General features: G+C 34.5%; 2 protein-coding genes across 3 annotated transcripts in view; one reads left to right on the forward strand and one right to left on the reverse strand.

The window, feature by feature from the left end:
• LOC309843305 (protein SPO16 homolog) overlaps positions 1 to 537 on the forward strand; it is a 32,754-nt gene extending 32,217 nt beyond the window's left edge. For both annotated transcript variants that reach the window (XM_082688689.1, XM_082688690.1), the window contains exon 6: positions 357 to 537. In XM_082688689.1, coding sequence (XP_082544815.1) covers positions 357 to 491 — 135 coding nt within the window. In that variant the 3' untranslated portion in view covers positions 492 to 537. The remainder of the gene's footprint in view (positions 1 to 356) is intronic.
• An 822-nt stretch (positions 538 to 1,359) lies between these two features.
• Positions 1,360 to 19,686, reverse strand: part of GLMN (glomulin, FKBP associated protein) — a 34,708-nt gene continuing 16,381 nt past the window's right edge. The window contains exons 8-19 of the mRNA XM_082688686.1: positions 17,726 to 17,913; positions 15,886 to 15,939; positions 14,474 to 14,504; positions 14,280 to 14,369; positions 12,901 to 12,942; positions 12,382 to 12,455; positions 11,061 to 11,145; positions 10,462 to 10,571; positions 9,700 to 9,763; positions 2,310 to 2,433; positions 1,643 to 1,725; positions 1,360 to 1,510 (exon numbers count right to left, since the gene is read on the reverse strand). Of these exons, the coding sequence (XP_082544812.1) occupies positions 1,394 to 1,510; positions 1,643 to 1,725; positions 2,310 to 2,433; positions 9,700 to 9,763; positions 10,462 to 10,571; positions 11,061 to 11,145; positions 12,382 to 12,455; positions 12,901 to 12,942; positions 14,280 to 14,369; positions 14,474 to 14,504; positions 15,886 to 15,939; positions 17,726 to 17,913 (1,062 nt within the window). The 3' untranslated portion in view covers positions 1,360 to 1,393. The remainder of the gene's footprint in view (positions 1,511 to 1,642; positions 1,726 to 2,309; positions 2,434 to 9,699; positions 9,764 to 10,461; positions 10,572 to 11,060; positions 11,146 to 12,381; positions 12,456 to 12,900; positions 12,943 to 14,279; positions 14,370 to 14,473; positions 14,505 to 15,885; positions 15,940 to 17,725; positions 17,914 to 19,686) is intronic.

A 19,686-nucleotide genomic window follows, 5' to 3' on the forward strand; every position in this document is an offset into this window, starting at 1 on the left:
TGATCTTCACAAGTTGTCCACTTTCTTTCCATGCTTGTCCTCCCCTATGAAGTGTACCCTAGGCAGAGTTAGGTGATTTTTATTCTTATACTTGGAAGAGATCTCCATATTAAAGCAGTTCTTAAAGTATTCTACTTTTGGCTTGTTTGAAATTCCTTAAAGACAAAGGCCAAGCATTTTTCTGTTACTCATAATTAACTCACATGTAGTATTTAAGCACAAAGAAGGTGATTAGATACTTGTTGAATAAGTGAAAGTTTTTAAAATGAAATTATAAAATGGTTATTATAAAATGATCCTAATATAAAAAATACTTATTTCTATAAATAATGTTGCATGTTTATGACTTCTTACAGACTGCCTCCAAACCATACACAGATAGCATTTACTATAGAATGATAACAACTGAGGCTTACATCATTGAGCAAAGTCCTGTTTGGAAAACACTTCAAAAGTTAAAACTGAATAGTGATTCCTGTAACCCAAATTAGAATAGCAATTACAAAAGTTCTTTTGGAAGAATGTTAAAATAATTAAACCAGTTAAATTAAAATGTTCAAATATATATTTAAAGATTTTTTAATTTAAAAGAATAAAATATATATGATTAAAAATGATTTTCAGCTTTGTTGAGTAATTCCTTTAATAATGTTTAGAAAAAATTGGCACATACACATATTATAAAACTCAGATGCAGTTTCTTGGTGATACAAGTTAAGTTGGAAGGAAAATATTTACTACAAAATAAAAACACAGCATTTTCTAACTAGCCCCTTAGACTAAAGGAAAAGTCATGTACACTTTTTAACTTTTCCACAAGGGCTGCCAGTATTTCTAAAATTAATGTTTGCAGATGTGTTCATATTATAACTGCTGCTAGACAGGTGGTGATGGGACTGTGCCAGATAAGACTTTTGAGGTAGGGAAAAAAAGAGAAATTAAGAGAAGTAACCAGCTGGCCTAATTGTACCTCTCTGTACACTTTTGCAATGGTGTGATATTCCTATATTTGACACCAGGAATTCTGAAGTATAAGAGGGCAGCTAATTGGAACATAAAGTGTAAAATGTATTTATAAACTCACTACAACTATATGAAGGAAGGCAATACAACTATATTTTATAAGATTATAATAGAATATTATTAGTTTGTATTAGATTTCCAACTAAGTAGGATTCAAAATACATACATGGGCATTATTTACCATGTGGATTATCTTTTTAAAACCAAAGACTACTACTGATCCGTAATGTGTCATCACAGAAACTAGTAAATGGGAAAAGCTACATTTATTTTTCTAGCAGTATTTTACAGAAAAGTCTTTATAAAGGTATTAAATAATCATAAGGGAAAATAAAGTATTTTACTAGTTTTTATTTAGGAAATGGAGGTTTCACTTTATCCCAATATTTTCTTCAGGGGTAGACTTTGTTTTTATTTCAATGAGTTCTTCTACTCGAGCCAGAACACTTTCAATCAAATCAAATGTGAAAAGAGCTGAATGTAGGACCTGCAGTGCCAAGGGAAATTAGTATTATATTAATGTCGCTGTTAGAGCAAAAAAAAAAAAAAACAAAAAAAAAAAACAAAAAAAAACCAAAAGTCTTCAGCTGGATATAACTTAGGAAAATTTCAGATCTACCTTAAGCTGCATTTCAGGAGGCATATTAGGGATCTCTTCTCCACCTACAGTTACAGAACAAAGATCTTTAGACTTTTGGACTTCTGTAAGAGAAGAAAAAAAATCAGGTGTCACATTTAACCATTGAAAACAACTCCCAGATTTCAATAATGAACTTATAAGCTACTTTCATTATTATACCCATTACAGTAAAAAAAAAAAAAAAAAAAAAAAAAAAAAAAAATTCTAGTAATGCCTTTAAGAAATACCCCGTAGCTATACAGAAAAGAGCAAAAGATTATTATAGAATTGTTTGCTGATTTTAAAAAGTAATTCTGGATCTAAGATTCTCTTTTGTAATTTGCACAGATTTACTTGAGGGTGAGGATGGACAGAGCCATACCCAAGTTAGTGTAATATCCAAATAGAAATACTTGTTATATAATTAGATTCTTAATCAGAATTTGATTTTAATCTGGTTTTAAACTAGAATATGCTTCAATTTGGTTTAAATCTTTGTTAACCTAATTTCAGTGTTAACTGGCTTACAGATCTGCTAAAAATAATTTTAATTATAAATAACTTAGCTGTCATGTTTCCTTGTTTGTTAGAAAATAAACAAGTATGAGATGAAAAAGTTCTTTATTTTGAATAGAACTATCCGAAAATAAAAATGCACATTACCAACCTTGGCTATTTTCTTGGCTGTTTTTAATTTCTGCTTCATAATGTGCTTTTGACATATTAAGTCCTGTATGGAGTGGCTTTAAGAAATTATTCTCAATCTTTCCAAGTTCTGTCCATAATCCAGTCTATTCAGAAGAATTAATGAAAGAATTAGTTTTTTGGCTCAACATTTCTTGATTGCCTACTATTATTAAACCCATGTTAAGAGTTAGAGAAACAAAAATAAAATCTGATCTTACCTTTAAAGACAGTTTCCTGTTTAATACATTCATTACATCTGGTTATTTTATGTGAATACCAATAAAAACAAAAATGTACTTTGGACAGTGTACTCATTATTTTTTTTTTTTTTTTTTTTTTTTTTAAAGATTTTATTTATTTATTTGACAGACAGAGATCGTAAGTAGGCAGAGAGGCAGGCAGAGAGAGAGAGGAGGAAGCAGGCTCCCTGCTGAGCAGAGAGCCCGATGCGGGTCTCGATCCCAGGACCCTGGGATCATGACCTGAGCCGAAGGCAGCGGCTTAACCACTGAGCCACCCAGGCGCCCCTGTACTCATTATTAATACACCATTTGGACAGCTCCTAATTTTGAGATCTATAGCTTACAAGTTTCATTCATGAGAAAATTATTTGAGAATAATCCATATGATGAGACATTTCTTTCCCTGTAAAAACCATCCCTATAATGACTATATTATATATTCCTTCAACTCATGACCTTTGAATTGATATCCTTGTTATAGATCTAGTTTTAGAGGATTCCTTTCCTTCCTTCCCTCTTGATGGAAACATTTCTCTCTCTTTTTTTTTTAAGAGTTAGGAGAAGGGAGTTGGGGTAAATTGGAAGGGGAGGTGAACCATGAGAGACTATGGACTCTGAAAAACAATCTGAGGGGTTTGAAGTGGTGGGGGTGTTAGGTTGGGGGAACCAGATGGTGGGTATTAGAGAGGGCACGGATTGCATGGAGCACTGGGTGTGGTGCAAAAATAATGAATACTGTTATGCTGAAAATAAATTAAAAAAAAAAAAGAAAAGAAAAAAAGATTTTATTTATTTATTTGACAGAGAGAGCACAAGTAGGGGGAGCTACAAGCAGAGGAGGGAGAAGCAGGCTTCTCCCTGAGCAGGGAGCCCGATGCAGGGCTTGGTCCCAGGATCCTGGAATCATGACCTGAGCCGAAGCCAGCTGCTTAACTGACTGAGCCACCCCAGCGCCCCTATTTTTTTAAAGATATTTTTTTATTTGAGAGAGAGAGAGAGAAAGCAAGAGAGATTACAGAGGGAGAAGGAGAATCAGACTCCCTGATGAGAAGGGAGCTCAATGTGGGGCTTGATCCCAGGACCCTGTCATCACGACCTGAGCCAAAGGCAGACGCTTAACTGACTGAGCCACCCAGGCGCCCTGATGGAAATATTTCTAACACAAATTTGTTATGAACTTCCTGGTGATCAGTGTAGACAGAGATTTTACCTAAAACAGCTTAAGGTTATTCTGTCATCCATATTTTAAGCTTTTACTCCAAAAGTATTTCCTCCTATATACTTAAAGAAAGAGTGTCATAAAGTCTTAATTTTATTAGGAAGAAAGGAAAATGGGAGGGGAGGGGCTGGAGGTAGGGGAGAAAGGAGGAGAGAGAATTGGGGATAAAGAGAGAGAAGGAGGAGACAGAAGAGGAAAGAGAAAATTTCAGTAGTAGTATTAAGTTACCAGGTACTCTTTACAAAGGAAAATATCTTAGGTAAAAAAAGGGAAACTTAGGAACCCAATTATCCTTAACTAGAAGTGGACCACTTGAAAACCTATTTTGTAATCAACTTTTAATTATTCAGTTTTAAATAGTTAATATTTTTTTACCTTGTATACAAACATCTCATAAAATAGATTTTATTCATAATTATATAGAGGTTCTCAAACTTCACTGTGTTAGTTAAAAATGTAGATTTCTGTGCTTTACTTGGAGACTGAGTAGATTTAGGGCTAACCCCAGAAATTTGCATTTATATGCATAAAAGAACATATACCCAGGTGATTCTCATTAGGAATATATGTGAAGTTACAGAAATCTAAAATGGCCACATCCAATGCCAATGAGAAACTGAATTTTTTTTCACGATATGAATTTATCTATTTAATTAACATATAATGTATTTTTTGCTTCAGGGGTACATGTCGGGAATCAGTCTTACACGATTCATAGCACTCACCATAGCACATACCCTCTGTAATGTCCATAACCCAGCCACCCTATCCCTGCCCTCCACCCCCCAACAACCCTCAGTTTGTTTCCTCAGATTAAGAGTCGCTAATGGTTTATCGCCCTCCCCAGTCCCATCTTGGAGAAAATGAATTTTTAATTAAAAATTTTTTAAATTCACATTTTAAATATTCAGATATGGCTACTAAATAAGTATTTTACTTATTTGAGAAAGAGAGAGCAAGCATGAGTGGGGGAGGGAGCTGAACTCTGTGTTCAATCCTAGGACTTTGAGATCATGACCTGAGCTGAAGACAGATGCTTAATTGACTGATCCACCCAGGTGCCCCTTTTGTTTTTTATAGATTTTGTTTATTTTAGAGAAGAGAGGGAGAGAGAATAGGCAAGTGGGGGAAGGAGCAGAGGGAGAGAGAATTTCAGTGAGACTCTGTGCTGAGCATGGAGCCCAGTGAGATGTTTGATCTCATGATGCTTAGATTATGACCTGAGCCAAAACCAAGAGTTGGAGGCTTGACTGACTGAGGAACCCAGGCAACCTAAAAGCTTAGTTGTTTTTAATGACAATAATCTAATATATGGCCCATAATCCTAAAACTTATAAGGCAATAAAATTGTGGCAAAATTAGGTTACAGAAAATCTGTTGTGCATTCTATTCAGCATAATTCTACAAATCTTCCATATGATGAACTGTAATAATTTTAGAAGCATGTAGGAGTGTAGAAGCTGTGGAAATAAATTTTCTCTTATAATAAGTTTACTAGATCTTTAAAAAATACTACAAAGAAAATCATTTTAAGATTTATATTCAGTGTCTAGAAAAAGTAACTTAAGAATCAAAAAAAGTAGTTATAAGGATAAAAATAAAAATGTGAAGTTTTCACAAATGCTTGCTTTTAATTTTTCCCAAGTAGACTCACTTATGTAGTAATGAAAGTTTTTTCAGTTTTAAAGCTGACCTATATAACTCAAAATGCACCACTGAAGCCTGTCTCAAAAAAAGGAAGACTAGGGGCGCCTGGGTGGCTCTGTGGGTTAAGCCTCTGCCCTTGCCTAGGATCAAGCCCCACATCGGGTCCCTGCTCAGTGGGGACTGCTTGCCACACACCCCCACCCGCCTGCCTCTCTGTCTACTTGTGATCTCTCTCACTCTGTCAAATAAATAAAATCTTAAAAAAAAAAAAAAAAAAAAAAGGAAGACTAAGTAATTCTGAAATCTAATGAAATTTGTTGCCAAAACAGACAGGGACCTCGCAAAAGATAGTTAATCATGATAATGAAGAAATAAAAGAAGGAAATGAATTAACACCCAATTTTCCTCCTCCTTATTTGGAAAGGATTCTTATTTATGAAGTAATGCTACAGAACTTCTATTATTTCCATTATTAATATTGTAATAATAAGGAATGTGTATCACTGAAGTCATCTGGCTCTGCAAATAATATACAAAGCATATGTTTCAATAAATGAAAACCCAAAATATGGATGATACGGAATTATATATACATATATATATATGCCAGATATAGTATTTTTCCTAAATGAAAAGCAAATCTGCATACATTACATAACTCAGTTTTTAAAAATTCCTGGTATTTGTGGCCTTTATAATCTTCCGTGACTTCCCTGACCCTACTCAGTCAACATACTACAATATCATTTAGGGCAAAAATGGGTAAGCAGGCAGATGGGAACGTATGTAAGTAGAAAGGATAGAAGGTGAGTGATAAAATTATTATGGGCTATGTATTAGAATAAATTACTATAATTCAAAACAATTAACATTTAAAGATACTTATCAAAATAAATAAATAAAGATACCAAACAGAACACTAGGTATAAAAACTAAGTTGGTTTTACCAGTACAGATGGAGGTTCAAGAACAGTTTTGTGAAGCTGAAGTGTGGGAGAAGGTACCTATAACTTATGCAGAGATAATAGGGTGAAGAGAAATAGGATGAAAAGGAAAATGACTTTTGAAAAGACTAAATCAGCTCACAGCCACCCAAAATAGCAGGAAAAGAAATGGATTATTATTCAATTATGAATCATTTTGTTTTGTACTTAAATGATCCTGTTCTTAATTTCCCTGTATACCTTCTGATTCCTTTTCAGCTTTTCATCTGACTAGTTCACCTCTCAGCATGCTTAACTGGTCAAAAATAGGTACTGGTAAAGGGTGCCTGGTTGTTGGCTTACTCGGTTGAGCATCTGACTTTTATTTTTTTTTTAGAATTTATTTATTTGAGAGAAAGAGAGTGAGTGAGAGAGTACTGTGGAGGAAGCAGAGGGAAAAGCAGATTCCCCACTGAGCTGAGAGCCCGATGTTCAACTACCTGAGCCACCCAGGTGCCCTGAGCATCTGACTCTTGATTTCAGGTCATGATCTCAGGGTCCTGTGGCAGGCTCCCTCCTCAGCAAGGAACTGGCTGGAGATTCTCTCTTTCTCCTTTTGCCCCTCTTTGTGCTCCCCCCCCCCCCCCCGCAGGCTCACACTCTCTCTCAAATCTTAAAACAAACAAAAGTACTAGTAGGAGTCTTTGAATAAAACTACCCATAATTCAGCCTCAATAGGGTATTATTTTGTTTCTTCTTTAATCAAACTTTGTAAAATTCAGAAACTCATTTTTTTGATTAACCATAGCAAACAGATTTACCTTTCATGTATCTGTCTATATGACCTGTTAAAACTGCACTTGGGAGAAATGTTTCTGTGATGAACAAATAGGTTCTTAAGATGTCTCAAACATACCAGGTTGCCATCTTGCACTCATTTTTCCCCCTAATCTCCTCAGTATAAGAATTCATATGGTAACTTGCATAGTAATACTTTGGAATATTTGATTCCCAAGAAATTTTTTTTAAAAGACTTTATTTATTTGAGAGAAAGAGTGAGAGAGCACAGCAGAGGAGAGTGGGAGAAGTAGGCTCCCTACACTCGGGGCTCAATCCCAGGACCCTGGGATCATCACCTGAGCTGAAGACAGATGCTCAACAGACTAAGCCATATAAGCACCTCCCTAGGAAATTTTGTTAAACTATTAAATAAGAAAATGATCTTATAAACTGGTTATATCCTTTTCTTTACCATACAGCATTTGAGCCAAATATAAGTGAGGCATCTGTGGATATAATAGGAGATATTCCACAATCCTAAACTGCTCTGCCTTCCCACTCTGGGCAGAGTCGCATTTGCTGCCTCTGTAGCACACTGTGTTCCTTACCTAATAAATTAATCACTCTTAATCAAAAATCAGATCATTTATAGGTACAGCCTTTCCAGATTACTAAAAAGGTAAACTCATACCTTACTCCAAGGACACCTTCCTAAAGCCTCAGGGCCTCCACTGTTGTTGAATTTCACTTACCATCTTTTCTCTTTTTTTTTTTTTTACCAGAAGCTCCTTTAGGAGTCAGGATATACTTTGTGAGTCAAAGGTTCTGGCCACTGCCTAAAGTCATAGCTATCTCTACCACTTACTAGGTATGTGCCCTTGTGCAAGTTAAAGATCCTCTCAATGCCTACATTATCTAAAAAATTAAAAAATAAAGTAAGTTGAAAAGGACACAGCGTACCAATATTTTGTATTTGATAAAGATTTGGATAACAGATCTATCCAGTTTTGAAACTCAGAGATATACACTTAAAATCTATGCATTTCATGTAATCTCAGAAAAACTACAGACATATTTAACTGTTTACTGAAATATTTAGGGGAAGTACGCTCTTAGTAGTTTACAAATAAGACACTGGTAAACAGAAGGTAGTAAGATGGATATATGATAAAAGTAGACTAAAATGTTAATGGTAGCAATTTGGTGGTGGGTAAATCAGTGAGGGATCACTGTAAAATTATCTTCTTGGTTGTATGTTTAAAAAGCTTCACAATAAGATGCTGGGGAAGAATAAGCACTAGTCAATAGTAGCAAATAACTTTTTGACTGAGGAGGGATAAACAGGAGGTCAGTTCACTGAATCTACTAAATTCAGTCAAAAGGGAAGGAAACTGCTACTTTTCTTATAAACTTTTCATTCCAAATCATGTTTAAATTTTCTTTTAAAAAGGTCTTTGGCATTGGGTGCCTGGGTGGTTCAGTGGGTTAAGCCTCTGCCTTCGGCTCAGGTCATATCTCAGGGTCCTAGGATCACGCCCCACATTGGCTCTCTGCTCCGCAGGGAGCCTGCTTCCCCCGCCCCCGCCCCCGCTCCCTACCGTCTGACTACTTGTGATCTCTCTCTGTGAAATAAATAAATAAAATCTTTAAGAAAAAAAAAGCTCTTTGGCATCCTTATATAAAAGTCGGGGGCTCCTGGGTGCCTCAGTCTGTCAAGTGTCCCAACTTCTGATTCAGCTCAGGTCCACTTGACTTCAGGGTGGTAAGCTCAAGCCCCGTGGAAAAATACTTTCATTTTTTAAATTATTTTCTTAAAAAAAAAAAACAACAACCCAAAAAGCAGATTAACTACATATGTGATTCAATTATAGTTAATAGAGATGACGCATTATGGGAGAGCAAGTATTAGAATAGAAAATCGGTAGAAAGAAAGAAGATAAAAAGCAAATCTAATTTTACTGTATGACAAATCTCCCTCAAATAGTTTTGTCTTCACTGAATACCTCTAATGATGCACTATTAAGAAAAAAACAATAAACTTCCTACACATTATCCAGAAGGTGATATTAACAGATTTCAGTTTTAGTGCTGAAAATGCTTCAAATTAGTCATATCTGGTGAGGGGATATCAAGTTATCAGCCAATTTTATTTTAGACAGCTTTTACGTAAATCATGACTTACTGGTGGAGGCAATTAAACAGACACCCAAACATATGCACACTCCAAAAATTTAGTTAACTCAGGACCTGCAACATATCTATGTATATCTAACATATGCAACATATCTACATATCTAACATATATAACATAACGTATAACATAACGTATATCTAACATATCCAACATATCTACATATAATGCTTGCAGCAAGATGGCAGAGGTTCAATAAGAAAAGGAAAGGGAAGCTGGGTGTGGGTGGTAAGGGCTCCTGGGAGTTCAGGTTTTAGAATAACTGCTGGTACTTCTTCTAGCCTTTTTAGCTGGGTAAGATATTAAACAATGGCTTGTGCACTTGGAATATACTGTTTCTTTTAAAAAAAAAAACAAACCTCACTTACTTGATTGTCTTTTTCATTATCTTTGATAACCAAATATCTCAATAAATTTAATGAAGCCATTATCCTGTTAATTAAAAATATACAATCTGTTACTTACAGTACAGTTTTATATAATCAGCAATTTCAATGAATAAAATAAGTTAAAACTTAGGGTATATTTTTACAATTGTGTTTGCCATTAGAAATTACTCCTCTTAAATTTTTTGGAGTAGTAATTGTCACTCTTGTTCTCCAAATTCACAAAATGCAATTGTGAAAATTGTTATCTTTCATACTTGAAGGTAACATCTCTTACTGCCTGAATTTTAAGATTCCTTTTATAAAAGCTTATAACCACTGCTCATCATCCATGCTAGTAGACTGAAAGTAAAATTAGTAAAAAGTAAGAAAGTAAAATTTACTTAAAATTAGATGTCCTAGAAAACAAAACAATAAAACCCAAACCAAATGTTATATACATGAAATTCTTAGTTTTTAGTCAACAATGCTATAGTTGCAAATCCCTATGACTTGTATATTATGCAGGGCACATCACAGGTATAAAATCATTCTGTTAATCATACTTTTGGAAAGAAGAATTTTTAATTTTGTTTTTACATAGCATCTGATTACCTAAATATGAAAATCTTTATGTAGTTTTATGAAATAGCCATAGTTCATAAAATAACAGGAAAATACATTTTATTTTTTTAGGTTCACTAAACAGGGGTTTCACATTTTACTGTGAATTTACTATGTGAACCTTAGTAATGGTTACCTTACCTATCTGAGTTTTGGAGTAAATCTGTTTCTGCACCCTCTGGGAGAAAGAGTACCAAATCTAGAAGTGAAATCAGCTGTGGGCCTGTAAACCATTTGTTGTTATGTGTTCTCTGAAAAAGCAAAATAAAAATTGGGAAGGGTTTTAAATAATAGTTGATTAACTCATGTTGTTCTTCTGATACCTTTATACTATAAAAAAAAATTACACATTTAAAAAATAGTTCTTAACATTTCATTTCCATTCTTTCACACTTTTCTAGACACTAGGAACAAGATGCCAGTTTAAAAGCACTGAAACCCTCTTTCTGTTTTTACTATAGAATTACTATTCATAAACAGAGTAGACTTAAATTTCCAATAATACTTCAGAAGTATAGAGTAAAATGAAGTCATAGTCTCAGCTCAAAGAATTAATACTATTTCAATATACAGTTAACAAAATTTCAAAATCCAGGTTTTTAAAAAATAGAAATAGTGAAAAAATATGCCCTAATAGATATAGAAAAAGTCCACAAGAAAAAGTCCACATTAATATATCCTACAAATGAATCAATATAGCCTACAAAGTAAAAAAGATAATGAAAACTTTATTCTGTTACCTTTAATGACACATCAATTTGATTTTTGATATTCTGAATAATGAAAGCCTCCACACCTGAATGATTGCTTGTATTCAATAAGCACCTTAAAAGCAAAATTTTAATACATTTGAATTTATATTCAGCTGCATTATACTTAAATGATGATGAAAATTTTAGAAATTCAAATGGGCCATGTGTTATTTCTAGAAATAAAACAATCAGTGAAGACAGCAAGGTGATCAATCAATTACCAAGTCACTTGTGGTTCTTGCCCTAACCAGCAAATTCTATTTTAACTGGAGATTTCCAACAATAAATTTCTATTAAACCAAATGTGAATCTTTTGTGCATACAGTTGCAATGACGTGACACAGCAAAAATGGACACTAGTAAAATAGCCTAAAAACTCCCCAAATTACTCCCTGTGCAAGTAGATTAGTCTTGTTAGACTAACTTAATTACAATAAAAGGAAACTTAGTATGACTGGCTTAAGAAAGGGGGATCTCCTGGTAGGAATATAGGTAGATAAGAACCGGAAAGCTGGTATAAGACCTAAGTATCAAATTAAAATTTCATAAACCCGGTCTAAGTCTTATTAATAGAAGTGAAGATGGGATCAAGGGTGCTAATATTGGCCAATCCTTAAAAAAGAGTTCTTGGCACTTTGACGTTGCCCAAATCTATTTTTAACTCATTTTTATTTACTACCAGGTGTGTCAACAAACTAGGTCTGCAGGCCAAATTCAGCCTAGTGCCTGTTTTGCTTTATTGGAACACATCCATTCCCCTACTACAAAGACAAAGTTGAGTAGTTGTAACAGAGACTGTGTGATGCATACAGTCTGCATGTGCTTTACACAAAGGTCTGCTGCTCTTTAACTCAGAAAGTTGCTAGAATCTTTTTCCCCTTTAAATAGCACTATTAATAAACTCTATTAACTTACAGTAAATAGCCTATCAAAGTTATAACTCCAGAGCAATTAATTTCAACAGTGAATAATGGAGATTATGGACATGTAAAGTTATAGCAGGAGCCTTATCAATCTCTTATGTAATCTCTCTTTAGTTTTTTAATTTTTGAATATTTCAATTAGTTAAAATGAAATACTATTTTTCATATAATATGTATATGATAATATATTTTCATATAATATATATCCATAATATTTGACTAACCCTTCTTTACCTATAGGGATAAGAGAATTTATTATAATAAGGCTTCCAAATAGAGTCAACTTAAATGTAAAACATATTTAATTACTATAACCTGGAATAATTAAATAGCATTAATTCGGTGTTTAATCAGCTACACACTTGAAAACCATTCTTGATACATACCTAAATAATGTATATTTGCCTTGTGAATCCAACTTGTTAATATACAGTTGAAGCATAGCTAAACTCTTTTTTCTCTAAAATAAAACAAATAATATTGTTACATAAGGTGAAGATTATAGTTGACTCTTGAATACCAGGAGTTTGAAATGTGCAGGTCCACTTATAAGTGGATTTTTTCAACAGATACAGTATAGTACTGTAAATGTTTTTTCCTTGTGTTTTTCTTTTAATGTTCTTAACATTTTCTTTTCTCTAGCTTAATTTATTATATGCATATAGTATACAATACATCTAACAGACAAACTATATGTTAATCAACTATTTTGTTATCAGTAAGGTTTCTGGTCAATAGGAGGCTACTAGTAGTTAAATCTTTAGGGAGTCAAAAGTTTTATGTGGCTTTTTGACTGTGCTGGAGGTTAGCATCCCTAATCCCTGTGCTCAAAAGTCCATTATAAATTATTCATTAAATTTGCTCACTGTAATTCATTATTATTTAGTCCCAAAACATTTACATACCAATGTCTCAATGGGGCAAAGTGTCATTACTTTGACTAAGCCCTGGAAATAAAAAATAAAATTCAGATGTTAATAGATTATACTGACAACAGGCAACTATAGTATCAATGGTGGATACTAAAATTTTGTAAGTGAAGATAGGATATTTAAAAATTAAGTAAATTTGGGGCACCTGGGTGGTTCAGTGGGTTAAAGCCTCTGCCTTCGGCTCCGATCATGATCCCAGGGTTCTGGGATTGAACCCCCCCCCCCCATCAGGCTCTCTGCTTGGCAGGGAGCCTGCTTCCCTTCCTCTCTCTCTGCCTGCCTCTCTGCCTACTTGTGATCTCTGTCTGTCAAATAAATAAATAAATAAATCTTAAAAAAAATAAAAAGTATGTAAATTTTTCCCTGAGCCTCTTTATTCTTCTTCTTCTTCTTTTTTTTTTAACGATTTTATTTATTTGAAGGAAGAGAGAGAGGAACATGGCTTGAGGCAGAGGTTGGGGATGGGGGCAGAGGGAGAGGGACAAGCAGACTCCACACTGAGCAGGAAGCCAGATGTGGGGATCCATCCCAGGAGCCTGAGTTCATGACCTGAGCTAAAAGCCAACTGAGCACCCAGGTGCCCCTCCTTGAGCCTTTCATTCCACTGTTACATCAAAGGAAGCTAAGTTCCATCCATTTTGTAATTAAAACTGAGTGGGGTGTTACAAAGTGTAAATTTAGAAGTCAACTGTAATTTACAATTCTGTCTAGAGTGGCAAAAAATGAAATCAGACATGCAAAAATATAATCAATTCATTAAAAATAATCAGTGTTAATTTAGTAACAATAGCCACGTTTTTCTATTTAAATAGTGGAAAAACAAGTTTCTACATCAACATCTTAAGACCCACTTGGCTAATGATAACTAATAAGTAGTATGAAGTAAAATAAAATCACAGGAGGAAGTAACGAGTCCATGCATGCCTTGACGGAGTCCTTAAGACTTGAGTTACAAGTTAAGGAACTTCATTTCTAAGGTTCCTATAGTAACATCTCTACAGAAACAAAGTGTTAAAGAAGGAAATTATGTTTTTGCACTAGGTGTTATGCTATCAACTATGATAGTCATTAGCCACATATAGCTATTTAAGTTTAAAATAATTTAAATTAAATTAAAAATTCAGTTCCTTAATCAACTTTAGCCACATTTCAAGTGCTCAGTATGGCTAGTAGCTTCCATACTGTGTCAAAGCTAGAACACTTCCACCATCACACCAAGTTTTACTGGTAACGTGGCACCAGAGATTCCAAAGGATATGAAGAAGAAAGTAGGGGAGGAGTCTGAAAAGACCTTTATTTAAATTTAGAAAAAGAAGGGGCTTTAACAAAATTAGAATACACATTTCACTTACCTGAGGTACAGTAAGAAAGCTCTTGATTTCTAAGTACTGGTGAAGTAGACTGTTGTCTTCTATTCTCAATAAACCATTCTCCAACAGATCCTACAGATTAAAATATATGCAGAAATACATATATAGCAAAATCAACAGCTGTATTTATTGACAGTGGCTGTGTGTATATTACAATGGATGCAAACAAATCTTACCACTCCTTTGGAGAAAACAGACTCTTCTGTTCTGGAAGAGAATATTAAAATTTATCAACATGGTTTTCTAAACTGTTTAAGAATGATTCCTCATTTTAGGAAAAATAAAGCAAAAACTGAAATTTAAAGACTTTAAAAATATGTATCATTAAGGAAAAATTCTGTTGAAGAACTTAGTCAAAATTCTTAATCCATGTTTGATTATCTTGTGACTTTGTTACTGACATCCGAATCTGACCACAATCTGCCCTCTCAGGGCTTCTTTTCTAGTAACCAACCAACAGATCTTCAACAACTAGTGCTAAGAAACCAATTATACATGATATACTATGTATTCCAGTTGATTAATCTGTAAAATCTTTTCAAATAAGAAGTAAATGCTTTCCATTTGTGATAGTATTTTTTTTTAAAGGTATATAATCTTTAACTAAATATTTAAGCTGTGTGGCAAAAAATATTATCTAAGGCCTAAGTTCTTATCCTACCCATGCAAGGAGTCAAAAGTGTTTTTGTTTAATGACTAAATAGTTTGGAAATCCTAAGAATATAGAACTTAAGATTCAAATCAATAGATATTCTGATTGTTTGATTATAACAGAGACTAAAAAGAATGTAAAATCATTAAGACATACATAATACAGTAAATTTACACAGTTAATAACTACTTGTGCCAGGAGACCCTTGGAAATTCCTGCCTTGTAGGCCGAGGCTTTGGACATTTGCCATGTTACAAATCTTCCTTCACCTGGGAAGAGATGGGATTGATAAACTGTCACTAATGTTCCTATAGGATACTACTGAAGGTCCTGATTGATGACAAGAGTTAATTTAAACATGTTACAAGATAACACAAAGCGTATAGAGTTTTGCAATATTCTTCAATATCTATCTGGAAGAATTATACATATTTGTTACTTGGTAATTTTTTTAAAGAGAAAGACTTGCATTCTTATGCTTCAAATAAGAGAAGTTATTGGATATAATCACTGTCAGTAACTTAATAATCTTTAAATTATGAAAAGGTGGGGTCAAGATATCTCTTTCCTTTCAATGTGGTTCAGATTGTGTCCATGAAGCAAAATCATGGATGAATTTCTTTTACTGACCACCTCTTCTTAGATCGAGGAGGCTGCAGTGGGACAGAGGTGTTTTAACTTTATAGCTTTTGAAATAAGGGAAGAAATCACAGAAGCAGATGACTGGAAATTCCCTTAGAAGACAGTATTTTAATATTTAAAAGAGATTTTTTGTTGTAAAACCTCTTTAACTTATTTGTCTCATATTTACATCACTGTTTTATAAAATAACCAATTAATTAGGGTCTGGCAAAGAGAAGGTAGTTTTCCCCACTCTTAATAAGAACTACTTTAATACTACTATTGAATTCTGAGATGCCATCTAAATGATCTTACCTTTGCAAAAAGACTTCAATATGCCCCATATTAAATTGCAAAAGGTACGATGGGCTAAAATAGACAACATACATACATATTTGTATATATCACATACACATACATTTTTAGAAATTTTATATACACAAATAATGTTATGGGTTGAACTGTCCCCCCTCCAAAAACAACCTTTGGAATCCTAACCTCCAGAAAGAACCTCAGCATATGACCTTATTTGGAGATAGGGCCACCTTTTTTTTTTTTTTAATTGGGATGGACAAGGACAGAACAAGAACTTCCCCAGTTTGGAGATAAAGTGAGGTCATTAGTGTGAGCCCTATTCTAGTACAACTCGTGTTCTTATATTAAAGGTAAATTTGGACAGAGACCGACACAGAGAGAATGCTATATGAATATGAAGGCAGAATGGAGTGATAGATCTACAAGCCAAGGAACATCAAGAATTGCCAGCAAACCACCAGCAAACAGGGGAGAGGATGAAACAGACTCTCCCTCAGAGCCCTCTAAAGGAACCAGTCCTGCCCACATCCTAACCTTGGACTTCTTTCCTCCAGAACTATGGGACAGTAAATTTCTGTTATTTTAAAACTACCCAGTTTGTGGCAAACCAACATATGTACCTAAGTCATTTTGGTGGTAGTATGATTAAGAGTACAGGCTCTAGGGTCAGACAGAACTGTCTGGAAGGTAGCTATGCTCACCACTATATCACCACGACCTACTCAGAACTGTTTGAATCTACCTATCCCACTAATTAAGTAAGTATGTATTGACTTATATCCTAAATTGTCTAAGCCTGTTACTTTCATCTGGAAAATATGAATGCTCTATTTCATAGTACTATAAAGATTAGATAATGCATACAAAGCTGTTTAGTACATGGTGAACATGGAAGTGGTAACCATTTTTGCAGTATTTACACAGAAATATATCCCCAGGTATATTCACACATAAATATATAAATGCACACAAAGACACCTATGGCCTGCAAGACAAGCACGTTATCCTTATTATCATGGATATTAAAGTCCAAAAAGTATTACATTGTAAAATTATATATTTAAAAAATAATTTTGATAAACTTTATAGGAAAAGGAAGATAAGGTTAAGATAATTACAAAAGGAAGATTCAACCTAAATTGGGCGATAAGAGACTTTTCATAAAGTGACATTTAAAGTTAGAGATGGTCTAAGCATATACAAAGGCCCTACATCAGAAAGGTTCTATTTGAGTAAGAAACCAAAAAAAGGTCTGTCACTGGCGCATAGTAAACAAAAGAAAAAGCAGTAGAAAGTAAGTCAAGACAACCAAGCAGGGACTGGATTATGCATAAGCTTGTCTCATGTGAAGATTTTTAGACTTTAGAGCAACAAATAGCCACTGAAGTGTTTTCATTAAGAGACTACTCTGTGTTTTGAAAGAGCTGGATTAAAAGGGATTAAGGATATACAAATACTCAGGATTACGAGTAATCCAGTTAATAGATGATGGCAATTTAGACCACCCCATGCATGAGTAACTAACCAGTTCCCTCCCTTATAGACCTTATGGCTTCAAACCAAGCCCTTGGGTGTGTCTGGCTTCATACTTTCTGATTCTTGTCCCCATAATTATGTCTGTTTCAACCCTACTCCCCCCATCCCCCAAACACCTTTTCACTATTTGAGTACTACCAGCTTTAAAAGATGATAGGCCGTATTATTAATAAAAATAGCTTTTGTTTATACTTCATTTAAAATGTATTAGTACCTTAATAAACATACTGGAAATTAGATTAATGAGTTTGATACTCATTGATAATTTTAGAATTGGATGAATAAACCAAATATTAACTCCTACCTTAAGACCATTGGAAGCTGATCAATACTGATGCCCTGTACAAATACCAGATAGGCCAGAGAAGCCATAGAGTCTGCTAACTGTTTGTCTTCTTCTTCCTCAAATTCAAGATAGTCCCAAGTCCTCTTTTTCCTTCCATGATTAAAAATCATTTTGGGGAAAGGATGTCCAACTGCTGATAAAAAGCCCTGTAAAACAGATTAAAAAAAAAAAAAAACTCTAGGAGGTAGGCTCTAGTATGTCCTTCCCATCCTCCCCAGCCACATTCACATCATGTTTAATCCCTTCCCCCTGAGTGTTGGTGGGACCTGCTGGACTTGCTTCTAACCAACAGAGTATGGCAAGATGTCACCACATGATGAGATTATGTTATGACAAAAAAAGGATTTTTGCAGATGTATTTAAGGTTCCAAATCACTTGATTTGGGGTAATTCAAAATGGTGACTATCCTTGGTGGGCCTGACTTAAGCAGGTAGATGACTTTTAAAAAGGAACCAGGCCCTTCCTGAGAGTCAGAAACTCAACTCTGTAGGCATTAAAGAACTAAGCTGCCATGTTATGAGAGGGCCTGCAGAGATTGCTGTGTGGCAAGAAACTACAGATAGCCTCTAGGAGCTGAAAGCGGTCCCTGACCAAATAGCCAACAAGCAAATGGGGACCTCAATCTATACCTTCAAGGAGATAAATTTGCCAACAACATGAGGGACCTGAGTGGAAAGATGAAAAAGTTTTAGAGATGGGTGGTGGTGACAGTTGCATGACAATGTGAATGTATTTAATGCCACTGAACTGTACCCTTAAAAAATGGTTAAAACAGTAAATTTTGTTATGTATATTTTATCATTTTTTTGAAGTGCTTCAGAGGTATTTGAGAGCAATCTAAAAATGTGAGACATACAAATAGCATGAAATGATAGTAAACTAACTATTCAAATGAATACTCTAGGAACAGTGCTCCACTGACCACTGTCTGACTAGACACAGAGTGGACAGGAGAACACTCATCAGTGGCACCAGAGACTTTGGAAAAAAGTGCTGCTATCTCAGGTCATAAGGGTTCTTGTATCCTAAGAGAAAGATAAGTATGAGTAGATAGGACTACAGTTTTATCTTTTTTTTTTAAGGAGGGAAGAAGAGAGAAAAAGGGACACTCAGGAAACATAAGGCCATTCCTATTCCTCTTATGTTCATTCTAACTAAAGTACCCTAGAAAGCATCTGATCTTTAGAATCCAATGAATTGATCTGAATTTTGGCTTCACCACTTATTAGCTGTGAGATACTGGACAAGTTACCTAATTCCTCTAAAACCTCAGTCTCCTTATCTAGAAAATGACAGCATGTCTATATCAAATATTTATTGAGAAGGTCCACAAAAAGAGTAGAAGATAAGGTTACAACAAACTACTATGTAGAGGTAAAAAGGGAATGACAAGAACAGTTACATCAGAATGAAGACTGACCTTCCACATATTCACTCATTTATTTTAATAAATACTCGAGTGTCAGGCACTGGGCCTGACACTGTGGGGAATTATAAAGCCAAGTAAGACTTTTCCAGCCTTCAGGGAAGTAAAATCTGCTGATCCCAGATGGCTCCATTAGTCATTTCAGAACACAAAAAAGAACCGTGGGAAATCATCCTTAGTCACAAGAGACTGCTATTCAGCTACCAGAGGCTAAATATGTACTTGGTGTACTGATTTTCAAAGCCATGCATGCATTCCTGTTATAGCTAGAAGACAAAAGTTTACCGTACTTGGATTCCAAATGTCCCCTTAATCATGAAGCTCCATTTTTTCATTCTGCCAATACTAGATATGTATATATATATTTTTTCCCAGAGTAGGGTTAGCCTTTTAAAAAATCATTATACATAACCAGATTCTTCAGTGCTGCTTTAGGATATCTGGAGTCCACCTGTGTCCAAATTAGGGCCTCCACTCTCTACCAACACACCA

The sequence above is a fragment of the Mustela nivalis genome, assembly GCF_964662115.1.
Source record: "Mustela nivalis genome assembly, chromosome: 10".
Lineage (NCBI taxonomy): Eukaryota > Metazoa > Chordata > Mammalia > Carnivora > Mustelidae > Mustela > Mustela nivalis.